This window comes from Siphateles boraxobius, unplaced genomic scaffold, assembly GCF_051911475.1.
Source record: "Siphateles boraxobius isolate OS27281-9 unplaced genomic scaffold, OSU_SipBor_1 12, whole genome shotgun sequence".
Taxonomy (NCBI): Eukaryota; Metazoa; Chordata; class Actinopteri; order Cypriniformes; family Leuciscidae; genus Siphateles; species Siphateles boraxobius.
Genome location: NW_027508722.1, coordinates 20,316,314 through 20,337,172, shown reverse-complemented (window position 1 = coordinate 20,337,172; position 20,859 = coordinate 20,316,314). Strand labels below are relative to the sequence as shown.

Below are 20,859 nucleotides of genomic sequence, written 5' to 3'. Positions count from 1 at the left end.
TATATATACAGAATATATATTTGCTTTATGGAGAGAGTATGTGTGCAAGGAAGCATTAAATTGATCAGAAGAAAGTAACAGTAAAAAGTTTTATATTGCAAAAAAAAGAAACCTAGTTTACCGCTTTACCTACACTTGCCGCGAAACTCCGCCCACACGCTGTTCTGATTGGCTGTGGGTTTTGATTGATTTTGACACATCTCGCACTCCCGTCGCGTCTAGTGTGGACAGACAAATTATAAAGAGACTTTCAAAAACATAAATCTTACTGATCCCTGTAGGATTACAAATTTTATTTAAATGTTTAATTTAGATTTCCAATACAATAGTATATTATATTGAGAAAGTTTATAAATGATGAGACCAGAAAATATCTGCAAACGGTAGAGGTTCCCAGCATCATATTCCTGACTGTCTCAGTACGAGAAGGCTAGGCCTTTCCTGTTCTTGCGTCTCACCGGGTGGAACTCATGCTGAGCAAGTTTGAACATCTGCTATTTTATTACTGAGACCGTTTGTCTTGGAGTTCTCATCTCAGTACGAGAAGTCTATGCCTTTCCTGTTCTCGTCTCAGTACGAGAAGTCTAAGCCTTTCCTGTTCTCGTGTCTCATGCTGAGCAGGTTCCACAATCTGTATACCTTATTTACATTTGCTTCGTTTCAGAGAAGTCTCCACCTATATGTAATCCCTCCCCATTGAAATGTATATAAACTACAATGTAAAGTTCCCTTAGTTAGACGATGTTGGAATGACTGCAGCTACCGACAAGCAATAAAGAACTTCTGCTTGGAAAACTTCCACCGTCTCCTGGTCTGAGCTTCTAACTTTTGTACAAAGAAAAAGATCACTACAGATGGTGCCATGAGCCGGATAGAATTAACTTCACCTGAATCCAGATTGGAATTCAAGCTCAAAGATCTGACTGCATTCCAGAGAGAATCTTACCTGAATCCAGAACTGAAATCTCCACTCAACAAAGACTGAGTTCCAGAACTGAATCCTGAAACTTCAAAACTCAACAAAGAACAAACTTTTTTTGATTGAGTTCCAGACGGAATCCTTTCCGTATAAACAACGATTTGGTGAGTTTCACTCTATTCAAAGAACCACTGAAGACCAGTACAAATCTCTGCGCCGTCAGAGAACAGTTATCAGACAGCTGCAGTGTCTGTCTAACAAAGTTACCCTTTAAAAGTTTATTTTAAAGATGAAAGTAAAGCCTCTACGTTGCTAGAGAAGGTATCCTCTAAAGTTAGGGAAGGTTAACATTACGTGTTAATATTGGTGAACCTCTGTTCAAACAGGGATGTGTTTATCCTCTAAAAGTTAGGAAGGTGAAAGATCCTTTGCATATCCTTTTAGAGAAGATTAGCGTAACGTGCTAATATTTTGTGTGTTACCCTTTGCTCTGGGCAAGGAAGGTTAACTGTTATCGAGTGTAGCCTCTTTTGATCAGAGAAGATTTAGTGTTTTTGTTTGTTTTATCCTCTAAAATTTAAGAAGGTGAAAGATCCTTTGCATTTTTCTTTTAGGGAAGATTAGCGTAACATGCTAATAGTTTGTGATGTGTTGGTAACAAGGAAGTTTAACAACATTTGATCTGTATTAACAAGTATACCCTCTGTTGATCAGAGAAGTTTTTTTTTTTGATTGTGTGGTAACAAAAGAAATCCACAAAATGGTTAGAAGAAATGCTAGGCTAGTTCCATCAACTGAGAAAAATGGACTAGCTAGCCCTTTATGGACAGACAGTGAGTTCAAGTCATTGTTAGGAGAGAAAATTGATTCCATAGTGACGCAGTCAGTTAGATTGAATTTGACAAAGAAATTTGGTATTGATCCAGACAAAGTTTGGTCTATTGAAGAATGCAAGAAGGTGTTAGGTGCATGTATCAGAAAGAAAAACATGAAAGGCATAATCTGTTGCCATAGAGAATATAGCTTATCCATTGCACAAGAACAAACTAGGTGTATTGATACGTTAAATGAACAAAACAAACAATTGCAGACTCAAGTGTCCCGTTTCAAGACAAAGGTGAGCCATAATCAGGCCTCAACCAAATGTGACTCTGAAGACCAACAGTCAGATGAAAGCTATCCTGATTTACAGTCTTTCTGTAGACTAGAAAACACTAGAAATTCTGGTTTGATAGATAAGGTTGTAAATGCATTTGAAGTGTGTGGAGCAAGACAAAAGGCTCAGACTAGGGCAAAAGGGATTGACTCTGTTCAATCTGTAACCCCCATACTGCAGCTACAAGCAGTCAAATTATCTTTAGGTCCTAAAGAAATCGAGAGAATCGCTGAAAATTTGCCATCAGTGCAAAGAAATTTTTCTGATTTTAGGAGAGAATTGTCCAGAAAGATGCGGCTCTACGATATGTCTCTAGCTGAAGTCACCCAGCTAATATCACAGATCTTGACTGAGTCAGAATTCAGTGATTTTGAAAATGCTGTAAACTATTTTGAGTTTCAAAATTCCAGAAAAGATGACTTGAGAGAGGGAGTTATGAGAGTGTTAAAAAGCATTGTTGGACCAAAAGTGGACTGGTCAAAGATAACTAGTTGTGTACAGAAGAAGAATGAAACTGTTAGTCAGTACACAGAAAGATTTTGTCAGTCAGCTGCTGCATACAGTGGAATAGCGGACACTTCAGAGAAGGTGTTAAATGATAATGGCCCCTTAGCTCGCACGTGGTGTGATGGTCTTTGGTCAGAGCATAGAAATGCATTGCATTTCTTAAATGTCACATGGGTCACTAGAACCCTGCAAAACAACTTGGACAGTTTAGTTACTTGGGAAAGAAACTCTGATGTCAAGGCAAGAGTGAAAATTGCAGCAGCATCCTTTAAGGTCAACGCATAGAAGCAACAGAAACGCAAATGTCCTAAGAGAGAGGGCAGCAGTTGTTATTATTGTGGTAAACATGGACATTGGGGAAAAGAGTGTAGAAAAAAAAAAAAAGAATGTTAGAGAAACTAACAATGTAACTCAGCTTCTGCTCAGCCTGCTGGCTGCTCTGAAGCAGCCCCTCCCCTCGTCATTAAGCTCGTTGGGCAGCTGTTTTAGTTGTTAACCAGTTGGGCTGTGAGTGCTTAATTTCCCCACTAACTTACAACAGAGATAAAAGACTTCTGTTTTTGTTTAATAGAACAAAAGGAAAGTGACTATCTCAGTTTTCCTTTGGGGGACACTGGTTAAAGTAGACTCACAGCCTTAAATGTTATTTTACAGCACAGGCTTTTCATCATTAATAGTGTTAGGTCAGACTGTAAACGTAAAAAAAAGCCCTCATGCAGTGTCCACAATAATGCCGAATATTGTCTTACAGCGTGCACCTGTCACGAATCCGTCCTCATGTATGATGTCTGCTATGACTGAAGTTTTGTTAGAGGATGAAGGAGAAATTACTCACGATTGTGTTACGCTTACATATACACCTAGGAGTGAAGTAAAAGAAAAAGGTAACAGACGACCAGGTTATGCAGTAACGTCCACCACGGAAGTGTTAGCTTCAGGACGTCTTCCAGATCATTTTTCAGCTCAAGCTGCAGAACTAGTAGCCCTAACAAGAGCATGCACGCTAGCTTCAGGATCAGTTGCTAATATCTACACAGATTCCAGATATGCTTTTGGGGTAATTCATGATTTTGGTGTCATTTGGCAAACCAGACAGTTTCTAACTTCTGCTGGATCCCCCATTAAGCATGCTGAATTAGTGAAAGATCTAATGTTTTCCATGAAACTTCCAAAGAAATTAGCAGTGATCAAAGTGAAAGCACATCTCACAACTAATACTACAGAAGCTAAAGGTAATGCTCTTGCTGATATGGCAGCTAAACAGGCTTGTTTCTATGCAACTGTACAAGTGTGTTCAGGTAGTGCAGCACAGAAGAAAATTATGCCTCCTGAATCAATAATTGATCTGTACAAAGACGTTTCCTCCATTAGAACCAAAGTGGCATGGGCCACATCAAGTGATGTTGATTACAGCAGCTGCAGTATTGTGTCAGGGAAGGAAAACCTGGACTCATTGTACACACTGTAAGGTTGTTCCCCCACCTACAGGGATAGGTTAGGACACGGAACCAGTGAGGAGCCCCGGGAAGAACTGAACGCAACAGGCTTCGGAGGTTAACCCTGGGGTGAAGACGTCCCTCAAAGGCCCTATCCTAGTCCATCCTTACCTCACTGTTCTTTAGGTGTCATAATTAAGAGATAGGGAAAGAAGGAACAACAATAGCAGACTCGGAAAATTTACCACCCTAGTGTTTGAACCAATACTGCTCTACTGTCGAGCAGACTCAGAAAAGTGCAACCCTAGAACAAATACTGCTCTCCTGTCTTTTGTTTTCTCTCTTCCTTTGTGCAGATAACACTTGATGGCTGACCCGAGAACCATATGCACCGACCTCCTCGTCTGCATATGAAGACATAACCTCAAGAAACAACTAGACCCACTTCCGAGCCAACTATCACAAAAGGATTAAAAAAAACAAATTCACAACGCAGAGACTACGAAACCTTCAGTCATCCATCGACATGATCAAGATTGTCCTACTTCTACACATCATGAAGATCGCACAAAGTCCGGACTCCAGAAACAACATATTCTTAGAGCTGATGAATATGTCACAAATGCCTTGTTTGCTGGAAAGAAAGTGTGCATGTCACATCCGAAGATGACTGCATTCCAGGACTCACTTGTGCACAAACATGGTGGTCCAACAAGACATTCTTGATCTTTCAGCAAAATTACACCAGATGACTGAAGATTATTACCCGTAGGGACGTCACGGACCCTGAAATTGCATGTTTGTTTAAGTGTTTAAATTTGTATTTTGTGAGAGTTATTTAGAACTCTCAAAGGGGGAAATGTAGGATTACAAATTTTATTTAAATGTTTAATTTAGATTTCCAATACAATAGTATTTTATATTGAGAAAGTTTATAAATGATGAGACCAGGAAATCTCTGCAAACGGTAGAGGTTCCCAGCATCATATTTCTGATTGTCCCATCTCAGTACGAGAAGGCTAGGCCTTTCCTGTTCTCGTGTCTCACCGGGTGGAACTCATGCTGAGCAAGTTTGAACATCTGCTATTTTATTACTGAGACCGTTTGTCTTGGAGTTCTCATCTCAGTACGAGAAGTCTATGCCTTTCCTGTTCTCGTGTCTCATGCTGAGCAGGTTCCACAATCTGTATACCTTATTTACATTTGCTTTGTTTCAGAGAAGTCTCCACCTATATGTAATTCCTCCCCCTTGAAATGTATGTAAACTACAATGTAAAGTTCCCTTAGTTAGACGATGTTGGAATGACTGCAGCTACCGACAAGCAATAAAGAACTTCTGCTTGGAAAACTTCCACCGTCTCCTGGTCTGAGCTTCTAACTTTTCTACAAAGAAAAAGATCACTACACCCCAAACGATTGAACTAGGCCTAGTGTAAATGGCAAAATATGACCTCCCAGATTAAATATTTTCCCAAATTGCCTAAAATATGATACCCCCTTTCTATAATCTGAGATGGCTATTTACTACTAACGGGTTAGGGGTGCATAAAATCACTGAGTCTGGTGTGGCCTGCACCAGACAGACCTGAACCCCACTGAACATACTTGGGATGAATTATTATGTGAAGTGAATGAGACCTCACCACGCAACTGCAGCTGAATAGGAGCAATTTCCTTCAATCACGTTCCATCATTAAGTGTGAAGCCTTCCCAGAAGCTATTATAACAGCAAACAGAGGATCCACTGTAAATGGAATGACTGTAAATGTTCAGCAAAGGCCACAATAACTATCCTCCCATTCCTCGCAATCCTCCCTTCTTTTCTCTCTCAGTCCATCCGTCCTTTCCCCTCTGGCCTTTTTGAGAATGTTCTCAGGGCCTGTGTTAAGGCAGAAGGTATTTTAATAAATCAGCATGTTTTCTCTTCCTCTTTGATCCTCTCTCTCAGACTCTCTGGGTGTTTGCAGTGCTATATAAAGCCAAGCAGTAGGATGCAGTCTTCTCCAGCGCTATATAAGTGCTTATGTTTCCCTGTGCTTTCGCTTGTGTGCGGTCTTACTCTCATTAAAATATTGTAGGGGAGACCGGGGTCAGTTGTGACTTTTGTATTTTCTCTTTTAAAAAACTCTTGGTATGGAAATGCTATATGTGTGCCCAAATTGTCCATTAATAGACTTACGAGAATTTAACCTGCCATGAATAATGCAAACAAATAGTTTCAAAGCAAAAATTGAAATGTTATTATTTTAAATAATTTAAATTGTGTATGATAACTACCAACTACATTGTCATTCATCAATGCACTTATGGTCTGTCAATCATGTTAACATTAACCAATGTAATATTTTTGAGATTTTTTTCCACATTGATGTTAGAAATTCCTCACAAAATGAAATAATCACAATACTTTCTTTCTCCCCTAAACATAAGTGGATCAATATGGATTCAAGTCAAGATAGACCACCCAAACAAATCACCCTCATGTCATTCCAAACCTGTATGACTTTGTTTTGTGGAACACAAAAGATGATATTTTGAAGGAAGCTGGTAACAGTTTCACTTCCCATTGACTTCTATTATAATATGGACAAAAAAAACACAATGGTCAATGGGAAAAAAAACTGTTTAGTTACCAACATTCTTCAAAATATCTTCCTTTCTGTTCCACAAAAAAGAAATACAGGTTTGGAACAACATGATGGTGATTAACAAGGACTATACCATAATGACTGTCATGAGGGTGAGGGAGAGAACAAAAAAAGCAGACGATATGCGGACACACAGGATTTATTGAGGCACAAAACAGTAAACAAAAACCCACGAGGGGGCAAAACAGGACAGAAGGGTAGTACACCTAGACTAAGACGGGAAATAAACTAGGACTAGAAACTGACTGATAATGACAAGATGAAGAAAACAAACAGCTACACAAACTCACAATTCTTAATACGGGATTCAGACAAAGTACTCACAGGATTCTCACAAAGACTAACACGCATTGGTTGACAATGTACCGACACTGGACAGCAAACACAAGGGTGATTAAATAGGGAGAAACTAATGAGGGGAACAGGTGACACAGACTAAGTCATGACAAGACGAGGATAACAAGGGGGCGGGGTATCTAACGAGACAACACAAGCACATGGCCCAAACAGGCCATGCGCTTGTACACGAAACATGGTTCTGCCATGATCCTGCCACAAGACTAGGAACATCAAGAACATGATGGCAGAATCATGACAGAACCCCCACCTTAAGGAGCGGTTTCAAGACGCTCCCCAAAGGGACACTAAGCACAAGACAAGACATCGACAAAAACCAACAAAACATAGCGAACATCAACAACGGCATACATGAATAAACTATAACAGGGTTCGGGTGAAACATCAAAAACAACATACAAGGCAGAGGGGGTGGAGGAAACAGCAACAGTCTCAGACACAGAGGAGAAAGGGGAAGACAAAACGGGACTCCTGACGGGGAACAAGGCAGGCGAAGGCGTAGGACACAAGACAGGGGGTGAAACAGATGGTTGAGGAGCAGGAACAGGTGCCAGGCTCATAGCATCGGACCCGGAAACTGAGCGCCCTGAAGGAGAATCGGACTCGACACTCTTCATTTCCAACTCAGTAGTGGCGTCAACTGTAGAATACTCTGAAACAGAGCTCTCGGTTGCTGGCCTGGCATTAGCCCTCCCCTTAGCAGGTGTGGGATCAGTATTCTCTGCTGTTGACCTAGAAACTGTGCTCTCTGATGTAGACAGGGGAACAGCGCTAACTGATGGAGTAGATTCGGGACAAGACATGGCTGGCTCGGAAGCTGCGCAGACCGGGACAGGCGTGGGTGCTGCGCCCACAGGGACAGGCGTGGGAGTAGAGGTCAGGGCAGGACAGACAGGGGGTTCAAGGATTGCGACAAGACGACAGATAGTCCGAAAGGGTCTTGGCCGCAATGATGACGGGCATCTCCTGACTAGCCGAAACTGCTTGGAGAACCTCCTTAGCGGCTAGGTCGGCCGCAACTCTCTCAGCAGATACTGGGACCGCGCTTGCAGTAGAGGGCACTGGGACCGCGCTTGCAGTAGAGGGCACTGGGACCGCGCTTGCAGTAGAGGGCACTGGGACCGCGCTTGCAGTAGAGGGCACTGGGACCGCGCTTGCAGTAGAGGGCACTGGGACCACGCTTGCAGTAGAGGGCACTGGGACCGCGCTTGCAGTAGAGGGCACTGGGACCGCGCTTGCAGTAGAGGGCACTGGGACCGCGCTTGCAGTAGAGTGCATCGGGACCACGCTTGAAGTAGAGGGCACTGGGACCGCGCTTGAAGTAGAGGGCACTGGGACCGCGCTTGAAGTAGAGGGGGACCGCGCTTGCAGTAGAGGGCACTGGGACCGCGCTTGCAGTAGAGGGCACTGGGACCGCGCTTGCAGTAGAGGGCACTGGGACCGCGCTTGCAGTAGAGGGCACTGGGACCGCGCTTGCAGTAGAGGGCTCTGGGACCGCGCTTGAAGTAGAGGGCACTGGGACCGCGCTTGAAGTAGAGGGCACTGGGACCGCGCTTGCAGTAGAGGGCACTGGGACCGCGCTTGCAGTAGAGGGCACTGGGACCGCGCTTGCAGTAGAGGGCACTGGGACCGCGCTTGCAGTAGAAGGCACTGGGACCGCGCTTGCAGTAGAGGGCACTGGGACCGCGCTTGCAGTAGAGGGCACTGGGACTGCGCTTGCAGTAGAGGGCTCTGGGACCACGCTTGCAGTAGAGGGCTCTGGGACCGCGCTTGCAGTAGAGGGCTCTGGGACCGCGCTTGCAGTAGAGGGCTCTGGGACAGGCAGAGGCAAAGAACGAGAAGATCCCCTCCTTCTCTTTCTCCTAGGTCGTGGGGAAGAAGTCATTGCTGGATTAGTGTCCGGTTGGAGAAGCTCTGCAGGAACTGTAACTGGTACTGGAAGGGCAGTCTCAGGCAGCGTTGACTCCGTAGAGAATGATTCAGATGGAGAATCCCATGAAATCCGTCACCCTCGTTTGCCACGGAGATCTGCGGGTGAGGAAGAAAACTCAGGAGAAGAAACGGAGGAAGCCTGATCCCCTTGAGTGACGACAGCCAAAACACGACCCTCCGGGATCACTGGCAGACAGGCAGAGGGTGGAGATCCCGAGGAAGAAGTCTGCGAATCCTCCCGGGAGAAATGATCCCAGAGTCGGGCATAATTTCAGGATCCACTCACCCTGGGGCTGGACTGAAAGTCTTCCAGATTACTATCGGCGATGGCCAACTGCCACCATAGTTCTTGGTCAGTCGGTTGTGGTCTAGTGGGGGAAGACATACAGTCTGCTGGGTTCTTCTTTAGTCGGTACGTTCTGTCATGAGGGTGAGGGAGAAAACACAAACGCAGACAATATGCGGACACACAGGATTTATTGAGGCACAAAACAGTAAACAAAAACCAACGAGGGGGCAAAACAGGACAGAAGGGCAGTACACCTAGACTAAGACAGGAAATAAACTAGGACTAGAAACTAGTGATGTGACATTTGAACCGAGGCGTCGGAGCTTGTGTCGAGAAAAAATGGGCGTGCCAGATGAAGCCGCGATTCGAGGCTTGTGTTGTTAACGTGGAAATCACGTGACTAATGACAAACGAGGCCTCGGTTTGTGTGGAAACGTCATCGGTTCGGTTTGAGTGTCGAAACTCGCGCCACCTTGTGGGTGTTGTCAGGAGTAGTAGACGCAGTTGTAGTAGTCAGTGTCAGAGTCAGAGAGTTAGAGAATTCTCATTGTCATTATTGTGTAATATGTGTTGTTAGGGCTGTATATTATTACATTATATCAAGCTAGAATACTTATAGTATATTGTTATTATTAATTATAGTAGCTATATTATAATCGTGTTATATTAATTAGATAAGATTATTTGGATTGCTTTGGATTTTCCGATCTGGACTGGACTGCTTATTGTTTTGGATCGCCCTTTTGGATTTGTTTGCTTTTTGCGACTCTTCCTTTTTCCTGGTAATGGAGCCGCAAGAAAGAGGAGATCCTCCCCTGTCTGGCCTCAACACAAGCATCAGTATCTTCATTTATACCAGCTGGCACTGGCATTTTTATGTTCCCCTGCATCCTCTGTTCCTCGTGAAAGGATATTTTCCAAGACTGGAGAGGTTTTGTCCAAGAAGAGGAATCGTCTAAACCCCAACACACTTGAAAATTGTTTTGTTTCTCAATAAAAATCTATTGTAATCCTTCCTTCACCCACCCCAAACTGCAGTGTTGCAGTTTGCTCCTCTATATCCCAGTCCCATAAGCACAACACTGCACTTAAACTAGAAACAGTTCACTGCACAAAACACCCCAAAAACAATCTTAACTTTTTCCACCCCAGACTATTCTGTTGCAGTTTACTTTATTACACTCACTCCACCATAAGCACTGCACTCAACACAGTGTAACTTTTGTTGTTCATACTGTCACTATCCAAACAATTTCTGAATAATTAATTAACTATGTATGTGACAGTTGTCTCTGCACAAGTAAATTCAGACAGAGAAAGATACATATTTTATTTTATACCCAGGCAATGGACAAATGTCTGCTCAGGTCTTTTTATTATTGCAAATTAAAGGTTACAGACTTTAATAGTGAGAAGAAAATAAATAAGTAAATAAAACAACGTGTGTGTGTGTTTGGGTGGGTGGGGGGGGGGGGTATAACTCTGCTCAGGTCATTGGTTCAGAATTAATTAATTTGTCTGCTACTTCTTTACACAGTAGCTAGGTGTCACTAGTGAGCAATGCTGAATGAAGCTTCGAGTAATGAACCTTTGGGTGAAGCAATGGGCTGCGAGGTCTCAGTGGTTCAGGAAGCCTAATTTTGCCATCACTACTAGAAACTGACTGATTATGACAAGATGAAGAAAACAAACAGCTACACAAACTCACAATTCTTAATACAGGATTCAGACAAAGTACTCACAGGATTCTCACAAAGAGTAACACGCATTGGTTGACAATGTACTGACACTGGACAGCAAACACAAGGGTGATTAAATAGGGAGAAACTAATGAGGGGAACAGGTGACACAGACTAGGTAATGACAAGACGAGGATAACAAGGGGGCGGGGTATCTAACGAGAGAACACAAGCACATGGCCCAAACAACATGCGCTTGTCCACAAAAAATTGGTTCTGCCATGATCCTGCCACAAGACTAGGAAAATCAAGAACATGATGGCAGAATCATGACAAATGACAGTCTAAATGGACGTAAAATGGATGTATATTAGATACCATCTAAAGATGTCAGAGAGTATATTCCAATGCCAACATACAAAAAAGCTCATATGAATGTGGTGTGCATACCGTACATTCAGCTGTGAATAGCTTAAAAATTAGGGTAAATATCTACTGCACACAATAAGTCTCTCCTGTCAGGCTATTACATACATATTTGTGCTATATTTATGCACTGCATTTCTGCAGTACATGCCTTTCGAAGAGAAGAAAGAGAGAAGTAATTTCAGGAGGCATAGGATGATGTGTTTTAGACAGATGTCTAGAGCTGATGGTATTGATCTTAGCATCTAAAGTACACTCATAATGGTGAAAGCTACCAACGACAGGCCAAACAAATTGCTGGCCATAGAAAGCTATTGTGTTACCGCATATTGCATTGCATCACATATACTGCAATCCATTCCACAAGGACACAAAAGGGATTTGGCTGACATTGTCTTCTTTACAGGATAATCTTGCCTGTCCCCAAATTCTACCTCTCAGAATATGGTTTTGGTGTCACTTTTTCGTTTACCAGAATTATAAATTGCTCCTCAAAATAAGAATGTTTCATATCATATAATGTCATAAAAATCATTACATCTGTTCTTTCATTCTGAGCAATAAAACTGCATTACAGTAGCATTGCTGAATGATTCCTGTAATGATGTCAAAGCATTTGTGATTATACATTTGATGACATATCTAAAGGCTGAAAAGTCTTGGATCACAAAATCGGTATTTAAGCAGTTCAACAACACTCTTTTTCTTCTTAGAACGTATACAGTGCACTATTTAAATGGGCTGTAAAAGGAATCGATAGCACTCTGAACCTGTTTTATTGTTATGCTTCCCTGCTGTTTCTGGGTCTGTCTTCCTTCTGAACCATTACAATTTGTGCTCCATAGACATAAACTGGTTAAAAAAATTGGTAACAATTAGTCCAGCTTATGTTGGCAGGTTTATGTCTGGTTGATTTGAAATGGCTTGTCTGAGCTTGTTTGTGATTATCAAAAAGGAACATTGGCTTGGCAACACATGGGCACATCTGGATTAAAAAAAAAACAGCTCATCGGCAATTAATACCTGACCATCATCAATGCCCTATTGCCCTAGTGTTTTGTTTAAATATTTAATTTAATGAAATGTACTTATTATTATAAAATGTTGATAATCAAAAAATAATTCATTTATAAGTGTTGAATGTTTATTTGTTTAGATGAGCCTTTGCTTAACTTTGCTTTTAGCTGTAAATAATCAGTTATTTTAAATTAGGTTTTTATTTATCTTCATATTTTTTTGTATTTAAAGATATTATATTTCAATTTATAAAATGTATTCCTCAAATCACAATATAATGACAGAGAGTCAACACAAAATAAATAAGGTAGCATTATGAATATTCATAAGGTCTTTGCTGAGTCATGCTTTTTACCTCTCTTAGCACATCTGGCAATTAAGGTTTACTTTTAAAATCATGAAAATATGTGTGAAACTAAAAATCAGTACATTAAGGTTGACCAAAGCTAATGTAAAGGCGCTAAAGTTAAGCTAAATGTAATGCTCAAGTACAGAACAGTATATGATAATAATGATTATTTTAATGTCTTTGCAATGTAAGCATAATACCATAGTAGCCTATAGAATACATTAATATGGTACCATATACGCCGTTATCATGAGCCAGCTTTAAAATGCAACTCTCTCTCTCTCTCTCTCTCTCTCTCTCTCTCTGTGTGTGTGTGTTTGACTATTGGGTGAAAAGGTTTAAGGCCTCTGGTTCATAAGCTGTTATGATATAGATACTCCAAAGTGCTGCAGAAGATTAGCTTGCGAGACATGCTGGTTGGATATGTGTGAAACTGAAAAACCTCAGGTTTGTTGGCTGCTCAAACGTTCTGTGGATCATAGATATGAGAGCGGACCTGAGTGCCAGATCACTGTCTTATCTACAGGGGCTAGAGTGTTGAGCCAGCATGACTGACATACAGATAAGATGTCAAGAATGTTATGGAACACAAGCATGTTATATGGACATACAAGCTATAGTACATGAAACAGAAAAATGGACAGAAAATTAAGATAAAGAGAAGGCAAGAGAAGAGGTCTGCAGAGATCTCTTATGCTTATCTGTATTTATTTGATCAAAATACAGTAAAAACAGTAATATTGTGAACTATTATTACAATTTAAAAAGCAAAGCTGAACTTTCAGCATCATTACTCGTCTTCAGTGTCACATGATCCTTCAGAAGTCATTTATATTTGCCAATTTGCTACTTTTTGCTCCATTTCTTATTATATTAATATTGAAAACAGTTGTGCTGCTAAATTTTTTATATACTTTTCAGTATGTTTTGATGAATAGTATTCAAAAGAACAGCATTTATTTGAAGTAGAATTGAATAGAAATTGAATAGGATTTATCAAAGACTGTCATCATTTCCTCACGCTCATGTCATTCTAAACCTGCATGACTTTCTTCTGTAAAACATAAAGATTTTTTTACATGCAATTACAGTGAATACAATCATGCAAAAAAGCACAACAAAAATAGCATTGAAGTGGTCCACATGGCTTATAGCTCTCCTTGGTGTGTTGAGAGTAATGTCCGATTTGTGAACGATTCTTCTTTTGAGTCAGGTCATTTTAACCAATTGGTTGATCCTCTTTAGAAACTCACTCAGAATTATTAGTTCATGAACTGACTGATCTAAGTTACTTCAGTTGCAGCTGTTCTCGGGTTAACAGCTCACAGAATATTTTCAGTGAAAGAAATTATTTTTGGTCTGTTTTGTCGACCACAGCTTCAAAAAGACAAGGAATATAGAGCACAAGTAGTATGGATCATCTTTACAATACTTTTATGCTGCTCCATGCTCCTTCTTTTAGCTTGAATGCTGCAGTATACGTACATTCATTGTAATTGCATGGAAAATATCATATTATGCTCCACATACGAGAGAAATTTATACAGGTTTGGAATGAGGGTGAGTAAATGATGACATAATTGTTATTTTTGGGTGAACAATATATTTGAATGACAGGTGACCTGGATAGGCAGCTGGAAATTCCAGCACACATCACCCAGTCCATGCATAGACAGGACATCATCCTGGTCTCGGAGTCTATGAAACAGCTTATCCTACTGGAGCTAACTGTGCCTTGGGAGGAAATTATGGAAGAGGAACATGAGAGAAAGAGGGACTGAGGGACTGCTGGAGGCCTGATGCTGGAATTGATGGAAAACCAACAGCAATCAACAACAGCATGGAGGCTGCAAAGCGGGTATCAAGATGCCTATGGTTGAAGAGGTGTGTCGTGTGGGGTCCCCAAAATGCCATTTGGACACAGGCCAAGGCTTGATCCACCTCCGACGGGTCGCCTGTTGAAAGACCCGAAACACCCTATGACGCCAGGAAATAAACACTGATGATATGTCCAAGTTTGTGCATCAGAAGTGTGGTGGGGTTTGGAATCGGTAGATGTGTCCTAAAAGAAGAAGTCAGGACGTCCTTGAAAGTCCTTTGAGAGTCAATGTGATTGACCAATAGTAAGGGAGAGACGATGCCTTCCCCTCTGTGAGGAGGAGTTTCTGTGTGCTGAGGTGTGAATAATAAAGGCTAAAAATAGAGCAGGAGGTGAACCTCACATCCGCACCTACACTCAGTGCTCTTTATTGACCCCTCAAAATATGCATCTCTTTATGTGTGTCTGCAAATGGGAAAGACAGTGATACACGCGTGGGCAAGTTTGCGTACATGTAATTTTATTAGTATGCAAGCCTGCAGGTTTGAGATCTGTCTCGTTCTTGAAACAACACACCAAACGCTTGTTTCTGATTCTTCCCTGAATATTGTCAAAGTCCGCCTCCTGTTCCACCATCCGCTTCCTTCCAGCATCACCGTCTCTTCGATTATTCCCTCTCTCAACAAGTCGATGCTCTGCTTGAAAACATCCATCCATCCATCACATCTTTGGCTTATGTAGTATGTTTTAAAAGTCTGATTCCTGGGTGTTAGTTTGTAGCAGATCTATAATGCAGGAGGTGGAGAGGTCTTGACCCTCTGTGTCTCCACCATTGATCAGCTGGTAGATAAAGGTGGACCATAAGTCACTCCACAACAGGCTTTGTCTGTTTTTACGGCTCCCTCAAGGCTGAGGCTGTATTTAGTCCGTCCAAAATCACTGCCAAATCTGCTCCTCCTTGATAAAGAGAGGCCTTACAGCAGGACGTTTAGCAAAGCAGAGCCAGGACAGAGTTGCTGACATTAATTACAGTTAATGCGTGGGCAGAATGGATGAGGTGAGAGGAAATGAATATTGATTCACCATATATTTCGGCTGGGTGGGTGCCTACGAATACCGTGTTTTCCTGTGCCTGTATAGCACTTTTTAATATGTGTGTGTGTGTGTGTGTGTGTGTGTGTGTCTGTGTGTCTGTGTGTGTGTGTGTGTGTGTGTGTGTGTGTGTGTGTGTGTGTGTGTGTGTGTGTGTGTGTGTGTGTGTGTGTGTGTGTGTGTGTGTGTGTGTGTTATATAATAATAAATTCAAAACAAGGAATTATGTAAATATCTAGAAATATATAAAAAAAGATTCATATTACTTACTCTAATTAATTATATTGTAAACTAAATACTATTAAAATTGGGTAAAATGCAGCCTTAAAGCAATAGTTCACCCCAAAATGAAAATTCTGTCATCTATTTACTCACACTGTCATGTCGTTCCAAACCCATTGTAAGACTTTCATTCATTCATCTTTAAACACTAATAAAGATATTTCATCTTTAAACACTAATCAAGATATTTTTCTTCTGTCCCTCCATTTAAAGCCCATTACACCACAACTTTGACAATTCAAAAAGTTTATAAAAAAGATTGCAAAAGAAATATATAAGCAGTTTTAATACTGAAGAGACACAATCGCATTATACGGTGAACAGATTTAAATTAGGCGTTTATTAATATACAGCCTAAACACGGTGCCTCTTCAGAAGACTTATATTAAACCACTCTATTAACATGGATTTCAATGTCTCTACAAACATTTTGAAGTTTCATTGGAGGGACAGAAGAAATCTTAATTTGTTTTTCGAAGATGTATGAAAATCTTAAAGCTTCGGAATGGCATGAGAGTGAATAAATGAATAAATAATAGATTTTCATTTTTTGGATGAACTATCCTTTTAAAGTCTAACTTCACCGATTTCTAGCCCACTTTAGTTACAGTATCGGTAGTATGTAAATAAACTATGTTTACTCATTCTCCGTGTTATACCTGAAACTAGAAATTCCGCAAAAAGACTTGACCAGGGCTTTCGTGAAAACTACAAATTGTACAGTACTTCTGTGTTTTTGTATCCCCGCCCACGGGATCACTGAAAATGGTAATGCAAAGGATGTTGGTTTTTATCCATAATGGTCTTTGTAAATAAAGACCATAAGAGATTGTTTCACAAAAGATGATCTCAGAAGTAATCTACAGAGTGTTGCATTTTAGCTGCAAAAGCTCAACATTAAATACAGGTCAGACTCAGAGCTTCTGACTTGATGCCACTTAATGAGAGAACAGGCCACAGACCATTGCTATTGTCCTTATGTGTGTATTACATAACCTTAATCATTCTCACACTGGATGCATGTCTGTTCATCACCATAACAACCGTTAATTATGATCTAATATGACTGGGTGGGTTACTGCATTGAATGCCTGAGTCTACTACACACAGATGTAGTAGTACTATATATATCCTTGCTGCATTGCTGTGTAAGAGAATCTTAAAATGCTTATACCATGAGCTCAGACAGGAAAAGAGGGATTGATGGATGTAGGATGGTGGAGAGAGGACCCTCCTCTTTCTGGCCCTAGCAAACCCTTTCACCACACATCTGACGGTCACTCGTTCGTTTACTCATTTGCTTGTAGTCAGAGTTAATTAACTGAATTAGCCTTCTGGGGTCTGACACTTAAAAAGAAGGACCTAAGTCAATTTTCACCAGCCCACAGAGTGGGTGTGTGTCCACATTTATTTATTTTTTCACATGTTCAATTAAAAAATCATGTCACATCATAAAAATTGACAGGTAAGGTAACCTAAAATGTAGTATCTAAATTATCTGATTTCCAATACAATATATTATTTAAAAGGACTTAACAGACTTCATTAGGTCACACAAACAAAAGATGTTTAAAGATCATCAGGTCACTTTTAAAGCAGAGATATTTGACTTTTTAGAGTGAAATAATTTTAAGGAGATAATCATTACTTTTTTTTATTTAAACCTAAAACTTTTCTGATTCCAGGAGATTCTGACAGGTATATTTTTGTTTTAAAGAATGGGATCTTCTTTTCTTCTGACATTATTTGTAATGTCTCCTATTTGTTTTAGTTTACTTCCCACAATGAAAAATACATATGTCCACTGTATTGGACTCCACAGACTGAAGTGTATTTCATGATAAAGTGTAGATAAATGTCTAATAATTTTTTTAATAAAATAATTTTATGCGAAAATAGGGCAACAACACTATGGATTTATATTAAAGACACACATGATATGTGTGAAAGTGTGTTATGTTATTCATACAATAGCTATGCATATTTTCTGTTTACCAACAAATTGCCATTTAGTTAAATTACTTTACAATACAAACCTAAATTCATGGTGATGACAGATGTGTAACATCTGGGTGGGAATCATTATATTCTTTTTCTGAAGTAAAAAGAAACATTAAACTTTCTTTTCCCGTAGAGATTTCATAATGCATGCCTCTGGAGGTTAAAGACCATGCCATATGTTTCTCCATGCACACTTCAAGCCATTTCAGCAACCTGAACATATCGATTTATCACAAGCTTTGCAACTATCCAATCCATTCCTGCGAGGCATTGCTGAGTGATAAACACAAATTAAATGTTATCTTCGTCAAGCGGCGAACCCCAAAGAAAATCACATTTCAGCAGTTGTGACGGTTGCGGCTCATTGCAGTAATGATGTGTATTATCATTTCGGTACAGTGTCATAACCGCTGCTCAGCACTTCTGCGCACAATGAGAAACAGCCCAACATGCCGCCGCCGTGATTCTATATTAATGCGCTACGGCAACCCACAGGACGACAAGAAAATATGGACATAATGTAGGCTAAACCAAAAAATTCAGGTCACACATGAAATATTAACACACTGTTTGTATAGATATAGTCCACCGCCCAGCATATCTCCATCTCAAAAAGAGCTACGGTTCGTTCATACATCCCTTCTTCTATGGCAATATCGCATGAATGCTCGCGCAGCAAGCCTACATTATGTACTAGTTTCGCGAATAAAAGCCTCAGAGAATCGCTTCTTTTTCTTTGACCACATAACTTACTTTTCACAATGGCGAGGATGCAGAAGAGCGTCCACAGAGCCATCATCTCAGCGAGGACGGGGAAGCATCTGCCGCGCGTGAACTGCTCTCTCCCGTGGGCGCTTATGGTCGTGCGTATCGGAGCGTGAATTTGTCGAGGTGTAGGGTACGCGCGCGATGGTTAAATGAAAATGTCTTGCTTCTCGACTTTATTCAGTACCTAGCATCGTAACGTCAGCGGCTCTGGGTTAGTGAACGCGTAGTTTCCCCCCGCGAGCGTGAGGGAATGGTTTTATGAGCAGCCAGGTATAGGTGAAGGACTCGTCGCGGTGCGCGAGAGAAGATGTGACGAGATGACAGAAACAGCAGCGCAGGGGAGGGGCGGGGGAGGCAGGCATACCTCAGATTTCCTTTCACTACATCCGGTTACATAGAATGTGTTTTTGTTACAGGACACTTACCATTTCCTTTACAAGGTCATTTGGTCTACCTGAGGACTCGCAGTGCATTTCAGAGGGGGCTTGCCTTTTACTTTACAGTTACAAAGTCAGCACATATTCGAAAATATTTTCTCCGTCTAGGAAAAATGACTTCAAAAGGAATAAAAAAAAAGATTTGAGATTACAATTATTATTACAATAATTTCCACAGTTCGTGAAAAGAGTTGACTACGTCATTCCGTTTGGGTCTACTTCCAAAATGGTCATCATGAAGTGGTTGAGAAATGCAAGCAATCCCAGACATTTCGGTAGTGCAAATGAATGAAGAGCTGCAGTCTATTATGTGAGAGCCATAAATGACGATATGGGTAGATCTTAAGCTTTTTTATATATGTTTGTGTGATTGTAAAACAAAACAATTTTTTGCATGTTGAATGTAATAAAAGCATGCATTATTCTTAACTTTAAGAGGGGCCCATATTGGACTACTTTCTTATTCGGTGTTTGACCCTACACTCTCAAAATTGATAGACATGGTTCCATGAAGAACCTTAAACCTTAAAAAGAAGGTTCTTTATAGTGGATTTTTTTTCTGATTATTAACCCCCTGGGGTCTAAGGTGTTTTTGGTGTCCTTAAACAGTTCATCACTCTAAGAAAAAGTGATTCTTTAAAAAAAAAAACTGTTCCATGAAAGGTTCTTTGGGAACCCACAATGGTTCTTTAATGGCATCTCTGTGAGAGAAAAAAATGGGAACATTTGTTTTTAAGAGTGTTTTACAATGGATGAACACATACTATAGCCTATACATCAGTGGCACCTCTTAATATTATTCATGAGAAGCTTGGTCATTACCCTTTGGCCTATGAAAATTGAGTGCTGAACAGTCCTGTTGGCCTAGATATCACGGGCTCGAAATGTCAATACAACGTCATGGGGAATAATCATTAATTTTTTTTATGTAATTGTGCAGCACTACTTATTTCAAATATCACACATACATTTTGCTCCCAACAGCTGTATAAGGCAGCATCACCCTATCCAACAGCAGGGAGTATAGCTTGTTCTGCATGGAGATACGCTTCATTTATTTTGCCCCAGGGGAGCGGGTGGCTGGGTGTGAGGTTTTCAAGGAGAAGGGTATCATCTCTCCAACAGTCAGCATCGGTAACATCACCGTATGACTGAGTCCTGTCCCCACATCACAACCACTCTTGTCTGCGTGTCAGTCACTTCTGGCCTTTCAACCAGTGGTTCTGCAGTTGCTGTCTGTCAAAACTCAGTGCTCAGCGTTCCAGAAATAACCGTCGCTTCCGGGGAGATGATGGGGTCTCCAAGCTCTCCCCTTCTCCTAGTTCCCTCTCTCCGTGTCTCATGCACTCACACTGTTTATTGCTCTCCCTGTCTTCCATTACACATACACTTTCAGCCTTTGGCCAAAATGTCTATTTCTTCTTGTTCTCTGGAGGGATCCCTATAGATGACCTTGGATTTACATCCCTAGTGGGAGGAGAAAGGAAGGAATGATGTGAAAGCATTACAAGAAAGGGGATGAGAAGAGAGAATGGATTAATAGAGAGAAAGAGAAGAAAGAGAGAGCAGGGAGGTGGAATTAATGTGGAAGAAAGCAAAAGCTTGGTCACTGGTGACTCACTGGTTGACTGTTACGTAGGTATTCATAACCTATTCACACTAGTGTACTGCTATGCTCTTTATGAGCAGTGAGTCACACAGAGACAAGGATACCTCAAGCTTCCTGGAATATAATGGCTTCCATA

At 40.9% G+C, this 20,859-nt stretch overlaps 1 protein-coding gene across 1 annotated transcript in view; it reads right to left on the bottom strand.

Moving 5' to 3' along the window:
• The window catches only part of chrnb2 (cholinergic receptor, nicotinic, beta 2), a 51,287-nt gene extending 32,376 nt beyond the window's left edge, over positions 1-18,911 (bottom strand). Inside the window, exon 1 of the mRNA XM_077210786.1 lies at positions 18,663-18,911. Within this exon, the coding sequence (XP_077066901.1) occupies positions 18,663-18,708 (46 nt within the window). The 5' untranslated portion in view covers positions 18,709-18,911. The remainder of the gene's footprint in view (positions 1-18,662) is intronic.
• Positions 18,912-20,859: the final 1,948 nt, after the last annotated feature.